This window comes from Mesoplodon mirus (assembly GCF_964341445.2).
Source record: "Mesoplodon mirus genome assembly, chromosome: 8".
In the NCBI taxonomy this organism is placed as follows: domain Eukaryota; kingdom Metazoa; phylum Chordata; class Mammalia; order Artiodactyla; family Ziphiidae; genus Mesoplodon; species Mesoplodon mirus.
Genome location: NC_138984.1, coordinates 80,077,521 through 80,092,772, shown reverse-complemented (window position 1 = coordinate 80,092,772; position 15,252 = coordinate 80,077,521). Strand labels below are relative to the sequence as shown.

General features: G+C 42.0%; 1 protein-coding gene across 5 annotated transcripts in view; it reads left to right on the top strand.

Annotated features, from left to right (window-relative positions):
• Positions 1-3,925: 3,925 nt before the first annotated feature.
• Positions 3,926-15,252, top strand: part of COBLL1 (cordon-bleu WH2 repeat protein like 1) — a 165,208-nt gene continuing 153,881 nt past the window's right edge. For 3 of the 5 annotated variants that reach the window (XM_082630045.1, XM_082630044.1, XM_082630043.1), the window contains exons 1-2: positions 3,926-3,956; positions 4,623-4,737. In XM_082630045.1, coding sequence (XP_082486171.1) covers positions 3,947-3,956; positions 4,623-4,737 — 125 coding nt within the window. In that variant the 5' untranslated portion in view covers positions 3,926-3,946. Of the gene's footprint in view, positions 3,957-4,470; positions 4,738-4,897; positions 4,993-15,252 lie in introns of those variants that run through there. The other 2 variants (XM_082630046.1, XM_082630047.1) reach the window with 2 other exon arrangements.

The window sequence follows — 15,252 nt, the reverse complement described above, 5'->3', positions numbered from 1 at the left end:
TTTAAAGAGAGGAGATATCCGTTATTTGAATGGTGCTTAAATTTTAAATCACGAGGGTATTTTTAACTGCACTGATACTTTTAATGACATAAAAGGGCTTATTCTCTTCCAATGAGTAAGAAATTTACTGCCAACCAGTAACAGATTACATAATCCAGAAACTGAAATTCACTTTGACAAAAGGACATCTTAAAGAGGGAAGGAGGGCTTCCCTGGTGGCGCAGTGGTTGATAGTCCGCCTGCCGATGCAGGGAACGCAGGTTCGTGCCCCGGTCTGGGAGGATCCCACATGCCGCGGAGCGGCTAGTCTAGGCCCGTGAGCCATGGCCGCTGAGCCTGTGCGTCCGGAGCCTGTGCTCCGCAATGGGAGAGGCCACAACAGTGGGAGGCCCGCGTACCGCAAAAAAAAAAAAAAAAAAAAAAAAGAGGGAAGGAGAAAGTGGGTTTTAGACAACTTGGTGCTGACATATCTGAATCTGCAGCTTAGAACTTGGATGGGCACTGAAAACTTGGCCCTCCTGCATGCCCATTGTACTAAGTATTTTACACATCTGCATGCCTGTGCATGTTTGTCCAGGCCTTACCTTTATCCTGGAAAGTATGCATGTTAATAAGAGAGTCTTTGCCTAGAAATATATATGATGATATAGAAATATAGTGCCATTTATAAGAGACATAGCATATTAAACTCAGGCATTTCTTCTTTTGATAAGTAGGACTGAAAATACATTTAACTTTATCCTTTGGGAGAGAAGTAGAGACTCCTACAGGTTATTGACCAGTTTCCTTTAACTTTCATTTGGTTGAGTGCCACAAAAATATTACTGATGATCCCAGTGGTCTGTGAGCCCCTCCAGGGCAGAGGCAGTATCTTTGCCATCTTTTGTTTCCCTAGCACAATGCTTTGTATTGCAGACATTCAATAAATATTCCCTTTATTGAAATAAAATTTAATTCATGAATATATAATCTACTTGAAAAGTCTATTATGAAAAAAAGTTCAATGATTGTCCAAGTTTCAAAGTATAAAATCTGATGAGTTAAAAGCTCATTGAAATTGACCAGAAAGCACTATTCCTGTACTTTTAATCTCTAGAATGTTTGATTATAAAAATAAAAGGTATAACTTGATAATACAATTATAAATCCAAACACAGAGCCAAGAAAAGTGTAATTTATATTTTTACTTTATAGACAGTAGTGATTTTGAAACTAACTCCATCAGGTAACCTTGTGGAGAAAAAGTCTTCTCTCCCTACTAGGACAAACTCAACTTTAATCTTTTCTGTTTACAATGGTCTACTGGTCCCTCTGAACTGAAAAGGGTTTCTGTGACTTGAGGTCCCACTCACCTCTTACAAGTCCCCTAGGAGTGGAGTCCTTAAGGATTCCCTTACTCCGTAATTCATTCCACATATATATGCAGAGAGCTTCCTGTATTCTGCTCTGTCCTTGCAGGACACAAAGGATAAGATGTGGCCCCTTAAGCACTCCAACTCTTTGCTTGTGTAAATGAGTAACTGAAACAAAGTGTCATGGGGCCTGGTCCCACCTGGCAGAATCTAAAGGGGGCTAAGAAAAGGAAGGGCTAATTCTCCATGTGCAGTCCAGAAAGTCTTCCAGAGGATATAACACTTAAGCACGTGCATTAAAAATGATTTGACGGAGTGGGCAAGGGAGATTTCCGAATAGAGAGAAATTGAGCAGAATCTTGGAAACTTGGACAATTTTGCAATAGGTCATCACAAGGAGAGGGAAGGATGGATGTGGGGGGGGGGCGACAGTTTTCCACTATCACGTACAAAGATTTATAGCAACTTTGATTACTATTTTGCTAATGAACTATGTAACCAGCAGACTACAGGGGGGATAGTTTAGTGCCTACCGTATGAGAACATCAAGCCTAGCCTATTAGGGATTCTGAAAGTTGTCAAATATAATTATATCTAAGGTAGGCTAAGTAATACTGGACAACAAATCACTCCAATATTTTAGAAGCTTACCTCAACACAAGTTTATTTCTTGCTTTATGCAGATTCTGTTGTAGGTTCTGGGCTCTCCAGGACAGCTGTGCTCAGGATTGTACTATTGTACAGAATGCCAGGATTCTTCAGTCCTGTGCCACCTCCATCTTAATATAAACTTCCATGATTGCAGCAGCAAGGGAAGAGAGCATAGAAAATCCAGCACTGGCCCTTAAGTGATTCTACCAGGAAATGAAACATTTCATGTCTGCTCACATTTACTTACTAAAGCAAGTTACATCATGATACCTAATTTCAGTGGGGTGGAGAGTATAATCCTCCCCTACACCTAAAACCAGAAAGAGGACAGAAAAAATGGGTAAGCACTCCAAATGCCTTCAGCAGTTATGAAATGTTATGCTAGGGTTTTATGGTCAGATTAGACTAATGGAGTTAATAAAATTACTAGCATGCCATAAATTAAGGCTGAAACTAAAGTGTAATCTTCATCTGGTGATTGAGAGCTACAGACTTTTAGTTTCACTATTGCTCAATATTTACATTATTGTCTGTGTGAGCAACTGTAAAAACTAGTCATTCAGAGGCATAACTGATTCATGAAATTGTTTAAACTGTGTTTAGACTAAAATCCAGATGGATTTAAATGAACTGATTTGATTAATATTAAGTAAAATATTAAAAAGCAAGTTTTTCATAAATGGTTCTGATACTGTAATCCAAATAAGCTACCTTTTTTTCTTTTCATACGTAGAGATACACTGAAAGGCATATATTATGCACAGGAAGGAATAAATACTGATGTCTGTCCATAAGAGACAAACGGCATATTACTAAGTATTTCGTATGTTACTTCGTTTTAGCAATCTGTTTGGTTGCTACAATGGATATATACCTTAAAGAGCATTTAGTCAAGCATTGGTCCTAAGTATCAATTTAATTTTTACCACCTACCAAATATTATTCTATCAACTGGTTGAAGGGGCTAACACATATGTGTTACATGATGCTAATACCACCGTAGAGCCTCTTTTAGGACGCTCTTTCACTTAACCTCTCTACTACAGTTTATTGAAATATTTTAATTTTTAAACCGTAAAGTTAATTTCTTAATTAATTTCACGTTAGTTTTTCTGAACGCAAGCTTTTAGACCCATCAACAATGGCTTGCACCTTACAACAATTGGCACGTATAATAAAGGTATGCAAATATACCTGCTTGTCAGGTGTAAAGAATCACGTAAAGAGCGTGCACGTGGGAACTAAAACGTATAAATGAGTACACGGTTGTATCTAAGGGATTCCTTTCTTCCCGTAAAACTTTCAAGAGGTGTATAAAACCTATCATTCGATTCCTAGTTTACTGCTGTCATCAGACATAATATTGTCTGGTCACAGCTGTTACAGGCTTTAAAAAAAGAAAGAAAGACATATACGTCTGAAGACAGGGCAACCTTAAACCTGCCACCAATTAGAAAGATCACAGTGTCACAGGTATGCTTTTAACAGAATAGCAACATTAGAGGTCAGGTTGGGGGAGGGGATGCACCCTGGACGGGGAAGGTCAGACTGCAGGGAGGGCAAGCTGCAGGCCCCGTTCCGCCAGTTTCTCCCGGCACTTCCGCGACGCCCGGGTCCTCCCCTCCGCTTCTCGCAGGGCAGGTACCCTCCCTTCCTCCCCACCTGTATGGCTGGGGAGCGCCGGGCTTCCCGAAGCGACGCCCTAGCGGTGGGAATGGGAACACGCTGAGCGGGAGCCTCCTTTCCGTTCGGCTTCCGCAGCTAGACCCCAAAGCCCCGAAGCCCCGGGGGAAGGAAATTACCACTCGGTGCTCGCCCACCCCCGCCCCGTTTCTCTCTCCGGCTCGCTGCCTGTCTCGCTCCGATGCTGCCGAGCCCCGTCGCCACTTCTGGGTGGAGGTCCGGCGGAGACAGCTGCGAGCTCCCGGGCTCCGGGGAGGGAAATGGGGCAGGGTGAGTCAGCCGGCCCGGGGAGAGGCTCCATCGCGCCCGGCACCCGCCCGCGGGGTAGGGGAGGCGCTGGGCTGAGCTCGCGGAGAGGCTGCCGCTTTCCCTTTCCTCCCAGTCCCGGCTTGAGAGCCGAATACGAGCGCGCGGGCCGGGGGAGGGAAGAGTGGGAGAGGAAGCCGCGGGAGAGAACAGGCAGCCACTGTTTCCTTTTGAAAAGAAAGTAGGAGCCCTGGGTAGGAAAAGAGAAAGGAGCCCTCCCAACTTTTCTTTGCGAAAAGTTTTCCCAGGGCGTTTTGTTTGAGAAGCCCGGGATCGCGCTGCCGCCTTGGCGGTTGTGCCTGTGCGCCTCGCCCCTCGCCCCTCGCCTCCTTCCAGCCTGGGTAGCTCCGCTCCCTCCCCAAGAGGCGCCAAATGGCTACCCAGTACCCCCACGGGGCGGGGGCTGCAGCGCCGCCTCCAGCCGCCGCGGCTCCCGGCAGCCGCTAGACCCGCCGGCGGCGCTGCCCGCGGGCTGGGAGCCGGGCCCGCAGGTGGAAGCGCACCCGGGAGGCGGGCGGGCTGGTCCAGGGCTGGGGGCAGCTCGGGCGGGCTCTTGACGCGCGGCCAGCCCCGTTCAGGCCTCGAGAAAGCGTGCGTCCCGCCCTGACCCGCCGGCCTCTCCCACTCCAGCAGTGACGCGCCGCCTCGGAGCCGGAGCCCGCGCAGCGCCCCGCAGGGCGATGGACGGCCGAGCCCAGCGCGCGCAGGACGTCCCGGCGGCGCTCCCGCCGGCGACCCCCGCAGGGTAAGCCTCTAGCGCCGCTGCACCGCCGCTCACTGGGGAGGGCGAGGGCAGCCGGGCCTCCACCCGGTCACCTGGCTGGCAGGTCGCCACCCCGCTGGCGGCCAGATTCACCCGCCGCCGGACACGCGGACGACGAGGCTGCTTCCTCCCGGCCTCGTAGGAGGCCGCCCGGGATGGGGGCTCGGGTAGTTTTTGATTGCTTTCCTACCGGGGCTGCTCTGAGTTGCTGAAGGGCAGCTGAATGCCAGGAATTGGGTAAGGAGTCCGGGAGCAAAAATGGTAACAAAGGGCCCCTTGTTGGGGCTCTGGGCGAGCGGCGGAACGATACCTGTTAGTGAGCTCCTGGGAAGGGGAAAACAGTTTCCTGGGCCGGGGGCTGAGGCCCAGCAGGTGAGCAGTGTCAAGGTGAATGTAAGGAAGGGGCTTTCTGCGAGAGGGTGGAGGGCGACAGGAAGGTGTGCCAGCTGTCAGCCCGCATGACAGTTCCGGGACACGGCCGGGTGCGCGCCTCTGATTGTGGCCAACTGCTGGTGCCAGAGCTTAGCGCAGAGTCAGACCGCCAACATGATTACTTTTCTTCTTATCCTCACATGTTTAGGAGAGATTGGAGTGGAAGGGGCTGTCACATGGTGAGTTAATATTAAATGGAGCACGTCTTCCTGCCAGATATGCTAATAATCACCTTGCTAAGCGTTTGGGTAAATAGTAATGAGAACAGGTAGTTCTGCAAGAGATGGGAAGAACCTGAAAATAACCTTCGTCTTGGTAAACAGTGAAGGCTTAACATGGGCGCTAGTTGAGCTCCTGAAGTGGGAAAACCCTTTGGTGAAGTGTAACTTTTTCCTACAAGTGTCCCCCCAACTCAGTTTCTTTTCTGATAGTTAATCCGAGCACAGAAATGCACTCAAGAGAATATGAACATTTCAGAAAAGAAACGTTAAGGAAAAAGCGACTTTGTAGCTAATGAATGAGATTTGTACAGTTTTCCTGATTTGAGAGTAGAGAAGTCATTTTTCCCTGGAACATGACACACGTTTCCTTAGAAGCAAGTCACAGCATGTTTATTCATCAGAGACCATGCGAACATTGGCAGATGCCTAGAGGAAACATGGAAAAGTCTCAAAGCAACATGACTAATATAAAAGATATTTAGTATAATGCTTACGTAGAGGAAACATGTAGTGTATGAATTAATTCTTTCATTTTGTTCCAGTTAGTTATCTTCTCCCCTCTGCAAATAGCTGTACTTCTGTTGACTTCCGTTTCTATTCTTTCCCCAGGTTTTTCATTATTTAGATATTATCATATATTCTTTCATATATTATCACATTAGGATGTATGAGGAAAGAAATACATTGGCAGGAAGATATTAATTATAAAAGCATAGGCCTCTAAATGGAGCTGCAGGAATACTGAAATGTGTTCAGGTACCCCCAAATAAGATAGTATTAGACTGGTGGATTTAAAAATGGATTAGATTAGGTACTATTTAAAAAAAGAAAAGAAAAAGAACCCAGCATATGCACATACACAAAATACACTAATACACTTGGGTGTTTAGAAATCATATAATACTTGTGAGTAAAATAGGTGAGAACAGATGGCTCTGACATGAAGGAAATGCAAAGAGCTTTCTAGTGATAAGCACAGCTATAGTAAGACACTTTGGATTTTACTTTTGAGGATTTAAAGGTTAAACCGAAATTCTTTGCTTCAAAAGAATGTACAAAACTGCTTTATCGGGCTTCCTTGGTGGCGCAGTGGTTGAGAGTCCGCCTGCCGATGAAGGGGACACAGGTTCGTGCCCCGGTCCGGGAAGATCCCACATGCCGCGGAGCGGCTGGGCCCGTGAGCCATGGCCGCTGAGCCTGCGTGTCCGGAGCCTGTGCTCCGCAACGGGAGAGGCCACAACAGTGAGAGGCCAGTGTTCCGCAAAAAAACAAAAAACAAACAAAAAAAAAAACTGCTTTATCTAATTTCTCAAATATGAGGAGAAAATACTTTTTAGAAATTTGCCCCTCCCTCTCCAAATTTAAGGAGAGACATGTGGAAAAATGCTTCAACATCTTATGTGAAATACCCCCCCCGTATCATTTTACTTTGCATTATTCAGAGACGTTAACAATATCTGAAGTGTATAAACATAAAAAAAAATTACTTCTCTACTTTGTCTTCTTTCACTTGTCTGTCTTGTCCCTTTGGCATATCCCAAGTGCCTATTATATAATATTTGTTGAATATTCATTATTCAACATTACTGTTGTTCTTTTTCTCAAAACCCCAGAACATTAAAAAGGCTTTAATTGTGGGAAACAAGAATTATCCTAGATATGAGGCTTTGGGATGTGGCAGGGAGCAGTCCCAATCAATATGTTATAATAAAATGTTAGGTTTGGAAAGTAAATTCTTTACTATAAAACTAATTAAATCATGACTCATTAATAGCCTATGAGGCCTACTTTCGACCGTATCCTTGGATATTACTGCTCTAAAGAAGCTGTCTGTATGTAATTTTCCAAGTTTTACATCCTTGTAACGTGTCATTTTAAAGAAATTTAGTGCAACTCCTTATTTTACAGATGAGAATCTGAAGCACAGACATAGTGATTTTTACAGAAGACCCAGAGCAAATTAGTGGCAAAACCTGAAGGAAAACCCAGGATGTTAACTGCCTAGTTCAGGGCACTAATTGCTTTTAATCTTTTCCAGACCACAATAAGATAAATTTCAGCTGAGTACATTATCTTTAAAACTACCAGTGCTGGTGTTTTTACTTGCCAAAACACACGCGCACATAAAAAACTCCCCTACATTTTTTTAATGGTAGAATTTTTTTTTTTTTGGCCGCGTTGGGCCTTCGTTGCTTCGCGCAGGCTTTCTCTAGTTGCGGCGAAATGGGGCTCCTCTTCATTGAGGTGTACGGGCTTCTCATTGCGGTGGCTTCTCTTGTTGCAGAGCGTGGGATCTAGGGCGTGCGGGCTTCTGTAGTTGTGGCGCACGGGCTTAGTTGCTCCGGGGCATGTGGGGTCTTCCCAACCAGGGATCAAACCGTGTCCCCTGCATTGGCAGGAGGATTCTTAACCACTGAGCCATCAGGGAAGTCCCGAGATATATATTTTTAACTCTTTGAAATTTAAATGTCAAAAGTGTAGTTGACCTTGCTTTGAGGGACCTTAGTGTTTTGATTCTGAAACAAATTATCGGGCGTGGTTCAGGTATAAAAGCCTATTTCTTTATAATTTTGCAGAATTGTAACTATGGAGTTAATTGAAGGCATAGTAAAAATTAAGAAATGATTTAGCAGCTGCTTTCTTAAGCTTTTATTTGGATGCATTATTGGTTCTAAAGTTGTACTGATTGTATAAACTGAGTTCTTGTTAGCTAACATTTACTGGCTACTTAGAAGTTGAATGCCTTAGCTGAGGTTTCAACATAATTACCTGAGTATCTTTAAAACAAATACCCATGCTCTCACACTCCTACCTATTCTAATTTTAATTGGCCTGGTAGGGGACAAGGGCATGGAGAATTTTAAAATGCCGCTAGGTGATTCTCATATGCAGCCAGATCTGAGAACCATTGATTAAGTCGGTATCACCAGCTGAGAAGGAGATGAAGCCATAAATGGAATGGAGGATGCTATTTAGCATTTTTAGGTAACTCAGGACTAACTTTCAGCTTTATTTTGCCTTTTGAAAGATTCCATTTAGGTGCTCTACGGTACTGTTTAAAAAATTTTTTTTTTTTTTTACTCCTTTTTGAGGAAGTATGTTAACTCCATTTTATAATTTTGGAACTGAGGCTCAGAGAGCTTAATTAACCCACTCAAGGCCATACAACACTAAGGGATGCAAGGATAATAGAAACAAGGTCTGATACCCAAACCTGTGCTCTTCATCACTAGGCCTGTTACCCAGGATATTTGCTACCATGGATTATACTGAATGGATTATTTAAAGAGGCTTTATAGATGCATTGTCTTGATTCTTCTTAAAATTATATTTATAGTATATTTAAAAAAACTACAAAATCAAATGCATATAAAAAACCCCAATGCCTAGCATTTAAAAGGAACTTATTTCTTTCAAGTCATAATTAACATTTTCATGTGTTTAGGTTGATTTAATTTAACATAGTAAACTGACAGCCATTTTGTCAGATGACATTATGTCATAGCTGTACTTATTTTTGCTCTTAGGCAGCTATTAAATTATTATAGCTTAATTTCAAAAGTAGGATTTTTGACCAAATAGGAAAAATGAAATTGTTTATTAAGACAGTGCTAGATATTTTGTTCAAAGTCTAATGTCCTCTGAATGTGTTAGAGGATAATTTAATAACATTATCACCTAACCTTATTATTGAAGTGCCAGTTGTATTTATATAATAATAAATGCCAAGCTTTATGTTATTGAGACAACTGCTCTTATGTGATTAATTAGTCAAAACTTGTGAGCCCTTATTTTATATAAAACACATTTTTCTAGGCACTGGGAGATTGCCTAGAAATTCTGATCTTAAGAGCTTTATTTAAAAGAACTATCTGTAACTATGCAGGAAGAAAAAGGAGGGGGAGGGTACTGTTAGTGTAGAAGTGGTACTTTGATATTAACTTTAAAAGCATATTATGGATATGCTTAGGACTTAAAATGCAGTATCCTAGCTCATTGGTCAGCAAACTTTGGCTGAGCAAACTGTGTCCAGAAGGTTGAAATGGGCCCTCCACCTGTTTGTCTTTTTTTCTTTTCTCCAATTTTTTAAACTGTGGTATAATTTACATAAAATTTACCATGTTCACCATTTTTAAGTGTACAGTTCAGTGGTATTAAGTACATTAACATTGTTGTGCAACTGTCATCACCATCCATCTCCAGAACTCTTTTCATCCTGCATAACTGAAACTCTGTACCCATTAAACACTAATTCCCCATTCTCCTCTCCCCCCAGCCCCTGGCATCCACTGTTCTACTTTTTATCTGTATGATTTTTGACCACTCTAGTTACCTCATATAAGTGGAATCAAACAGTCTTTGTCTTTTTGTGACTGGATTATTTCATTTATTATAATATCCACAAAGTTCATCCATGTTGTATCATATATCAGAATTTACTTCCTCTTTGAGGCTGAATAGCATTTCACATTTTGCTTATCCATTCATCTGTCAATGGACACAGATTGCTTCCTGTATTTTAGCTGTTGTGAATAATGCTGCTAGGGAACATGGGTGTTCACATATCTCTTTGGGACCCTGCTTTCAATTCTTTTGAAGTAGAATTGCTGGATCATATGGTCATCCTATTTTTACTTTTTTTGAGGACTGCTATACTGTTTTCCATAGCAGCTGTACCATTTTACATTCCCCAAAACAGTGCACAAGGCTTCTGGTTTCTCCACATCTGTGCCAACACTTGTTATTTTATTTTATTTATTTTTTTGACAGCAGCCATCCTAATATGTGTGAGGTGGTATCTCATTGTAGTTTTGATTTGCATTTCCCTAATGATTAGTGATGTTGAGCATCAGATCATGTGCTTATTGGCCATTTGTATATCTTATTTTGAGAAATGTCCATTTAAGTCCTTTCCCTATGTTTCAATTGGGTTTGCTTTTTGTGGTTGTTGAGTTTTAGGAATTTTCTTCATATTCTGGATATTAACCCCTTATCCTCTACCTGTCTTTGTAATTTTTTTTTTTTTTTTTTTTTTTTTTTTGCGATACGCGGGCCTCTCTCACTGTTGTGGACTCTCCCGTTGCGGAGCACAGGCTCCGGACGCGCAGGCTCAGCGGCCATGGCTCACGGGCCCAGCCGCTCCACGGCACGTGGGATCTTCCCGGACCGGGGCACGAACCCGTGTCCCCTGCATCGGCAGGCGGACTCTCAACCACTGCGCCACCAGGGAAGTCCTTACCTGTCTTTGTAAAGGGTTTTATTGGCACGCAGCCATACCCACTCATTTGCATATTGTTTATGGCTGCTTTCATATTATAGTTGAGTAGTCCAGGCAGAGATATTATGGCCTGTAAGCTAAAAATATTTGCCCTCTGTCCATATACAAGTTTGCTGATCCCATGGGCCAACCTAGGAAATTTGTAAATGAAGTAGTGATTATTTAATTCAAAATCTATTTACTGCGGGGGGGGTGTGTACATATAAGTCTTGAACTTCAATATAAATTAGAACAAAATGATATTTTGTTTTCATAAAGCAAGATATTTCTTATAGTAAGAAATTTTGCAGAATGGTGATTAGTGGTCATTTTTTTTTCCCCAGGTGAAGACTTAGGCTTGGCTTGTTGGCAAGCCATGTAGAATTTTAACATTTATTTGATATCAGAATATATTTTAAAGAGAAGTTCTAAACTTGTGCTGACACTTTCATGAAAAATGACTGAGGTCATTTTTGGTCATTTGGTTATTATATGATTAAGGTGTTTAGAACCAAATGTGCCTAGGAGAAGCTGGACCAAAGGTAGAAGGAATTCCTATCTAGTTTTTTTCAGCCTATACCTATTTTATGAATTAAGCAAACTGTCTTTATAATTTTCAGCAAGAGTTTTTGTTGTTGCTCTTAAAGATATTTCATATCCTTAAGCTTTTAGTGCTCTAACATTAGGGTGACAGTTATTAGAAGACCTTTTTTTTTTTATGACTTTGCTAAATTTTTTTCCCATCTGTTACAGTAAAAACAAACTAAAAGTATGGGAGAAAGAAGTTTCCCATGACTATTTATAAAGGGCCAAATGTCTTCAGTTTTGCACACAAACTTCATATCTGAGGAATGAATCCCTTAGAAAAGACTCTCAAAGACTGACTAGTCTTTAGAAAAATGCTAGAGTGAGCTTGTTTTTGTCCGCCGTATACTTTAAGTTCACATTGCTGTTTATAAATTTAAATAAGTTAAAACTATTTATTGACTTTGTACATTAAAAAAACCTGCGGAGTTGAATTGTGGAGTAGTTTGACAAAGAAAATGCTTTAATTGAGGTGGTCCTCTCATTACGACAGCAAAGAATGCAATGGCAAGAGAAGTAGTTTAAGCTCAACTCATAGAAAGCTTATTTGTAACTTTTACCATATTTTAAATAGTTATACATCTTTACAAGGATCATAATTTCCAAGTTTCATAGGGAATAAATGAAGATATTTGGGTTTCCAGTATGTGTGGTGCCCTGTACTGGGCAATGTCTTGATTATATCTGTGCCTTTTCATGCTGTATAGCTCAGCTCAGGCTTACAGTTCAGAGGCAGGCCTTCAGGAATTTGGTGGGAAGCCCAGTATACTACAGAACTGAGTTGTTTTCTCAACCTCTACTCTCTAGAAAAAAATGTAACCCCATCAAGACTTTCAGGTTTGTGGTTGTGAGGTAGTGAGGATGGAGGTGCTAGGTGAGCAGGAAGAAGAGTGACTGCTGGGCTTCCCTGGTGGCGCAGTGGTTGAGAATCTGCCTGCCGATGCAGGGGACACGGGTTCGAGCCCTGGTCCAGGAAGATCCCACATGCCGCGGAGCGGCTGGGCCCGTGAGCCATGGTCGCTGAGCCTGCGCGTCTGGAGCCTGTGCTCCGCAACAAGAGAGGTCGTCATAGTGAGAGGCCTGCGCACCACGATGAAGAGTGGCCCCCGCTTGCCACAACTAGAGAAAGCCCTCGCACAGAAACGAAGATGCAACACAGCAAAAATAAATAAATAAATTAAAACTCCTACCCCCAACATCTTCTTTAAAAAAAAAAAAAGAATGACCTCTGAATGCCTCATTTTCATTTCCTTTAGGTACTCTTGTTCCCTTCATATTGAATGCCCTCCTCCATTGAAAGCAGAACTTTAGAGATAATATAAATAATCACTTTATAAAAGAGAGTATGGGTTAATAGGACAGAGGTTTTCCTTTGTAATTGCCTCAGGCTTGTAGAAAATTACTTTGGACGGAATTAAAAGAGTGAAAATGCCATCCATATTTGGTGGGATTTGATTCTGCAAAATAACCAAAGTGGTTCAGAGGCAAGCCTCTCAAGTGGGGTTGAAAAAGAACCTGAGATACAATAGTTTGGGTCCAAAATGTGGTTGTGCTTTTAAAATAATGATTCTGATTTTCTTGTGTGGGCTGTAGCTTGATTTTAAATAGGGTTGAATGCCAAAGGGATCAGAATATGTTTTTTAAACGATAATATCATTGGAAGAAGCGCATTGTTTCTCACTGTAATTAATTTGAGAGATTAGAACTACTTTGTGTGCATGTTTTTTTTTTTTTTTTCCTGCGGGACGCGGGCCCACTGTTGTGGCCTCTCCCGTTGCGGAGCGCAGGCTCAGCGGCCATGGCTCACGGGCCCAGCCGCTCCGTGGCATGTGGGATCTTCCCGGACCGGGGCACGAACCTGTGTCCCCCTGCATTGGCAGGCGGACTCTCAACCACTGCGCCACCAGGGAAGCCCAACATGTTGTATTTTTAAAAATTAAACACACCATTTCACTTTTGAGCGTACCATTGCAGCATCTGTTCTTACACCAATATATATTTGTAAGGAAATAGGGTTAAGATGCTCAAATCTAGGTGGGCCATTTATCACGAGTCCTTGAGGACTTCCGTCTCTCTAACCTGCACACCTGCTATTACATGCACATTCACATATGCTATTGTCCCTGGAAAAACGGAAGTGAAGAAGTATTAGATAACCCCAAGGGGACTAGCCAGTTTTAACAGCTGCTACGTCATGTATCAGTTCAGTCGTGCTGGAAAGACAGGAAATTGAGTTGCTAAACCCGAAAATGGCTGCCACCTTGCCATTCCCATGTCTGATGGATGTGCTGTAGTTTCTAGACCAATTGAGTCCACAGTAGTCAAGATAATTATAAGAGCCACTGAATTGATTTATCTTCTTTGTGCTAAAGTGGATGCATGTTATACACAAAGTAGAAGTGGCAGAGAGAGGAGCAACCCTTTCTTTGTCTCTTCCTTTTGTGCCTGATAGTCAGGTATCCCTGCTCTAGGAGAATTAGGAAAGAGACAGGGTCCCTGTCTTACAGGACAGCATCTGTGTTTCGTGGTCTGAGGCAGTTTCATTATTCTCAGGTGTTCATGATTCAATTAGTCATTGGCCGCAAAACTACTGAGCAAAGTGTCCTACCAGGTTATGAGAGTGGTTTCTTCCTACCTTTTGTTTCTACATAAGGTGCCCATTCCCAGAGAACAATTAGATGCTTCAATTTAAAGCAAAAATTGTTTTTGCTCTGCTTCAGGAGAGCAAAGCTGAAAGTGGCAAAGAATGTTGGCATGTGGAAAGAAAGTAATTTTTACACTTTGGGTTGTGATCCTAGGCTTCCAGTCTTCTTTCTTCAGTTTTCTCTTCCTCTAAAAGAGGATAAGTTTGACTGTGTTAGTTTATTACCTATGAACTTCCCCCCACCTAGGAAAGTTAGGTGTGACTTCGTTTCAATAAAAAATATTTAACACTAGTGATCTGAAAGGGGAAATAATACTGATTTTTCCCTTACATTTAAAAAGGACAAATTTTGTATCTAGAAACTATTCCAACGTGTAATTTACTCTAGTTTACCATATATTATTTTTGAAATACAGTCTGGTCTGAAAGGAGCAATGTCTAAGAGTAGTTCATGGTATCTGTTCATCTGTTTGTGATCCTGTATGTATGTAGAAATACATAGGAAATTCACTCTTAGATGATGCTAAGAAAATGTAGTCCCGAAGTTTGTGGTGGTAACTTTGTGAAGCCTAGGAATGTTTCCAACTAATTTAGTGCTTATAAGCGGTACAGCCCAGAATGTACACACTTACAGGCATTTTCAGAGTTTCCTAATCAAATTCAGCATTTCATATGTATATATACATATATATATATGTATATATACATATTTGGTGTGCAACACTTTGGGACTTTTATTTTTGTGTGACTCATAGTTACTAAGTTAACTCATAATTAGGACACTAAGCAGATTATGCAAGCTCGATTTAGTGGCAGTTCTGAAAGTTACCTGAAGGTGTTGAATGAATATTTGCTATCATTTTCGTATTCTTCCAGGTATTAAGCACATCAAAAGTTGAAGTTGGCAGTATTGGATATTTGAATAGCATGGATTTGGGGTACTCCCAGTTTCCTTGTATCACTGTAAAACCGAGGCAAGGTAGAGACCAAGTTTCTGGAACTCCACAGATAAATTGTAATGGATTGAACACAAAAATATCCCAAGTACCATTGGTTTTAAAGGAGCAGCCTTGGAGCACTCAGAAGTGATGGGCTATGGCTGCAGGCCCACACAGTGTAGGAGGCAGGGAGTAGTACAGTGGCAGCTATTTAATTTCATTGTCGACATGTTTACCACTTCCTGTTCTTCACAGGGGATATCATAAGATTTCCGGTCAATAAACAGTTTTGTTTTTTTTAAGAAACAATTTTTTAAAATTCTGGCACTTAGCCATTTTGTTTTACTAGTTAAAGGTTATTTAGAATGCCATGCTCTCAAATCAAACCTAGTCAAAGCCTCTGTTTATGGTGATCATTGT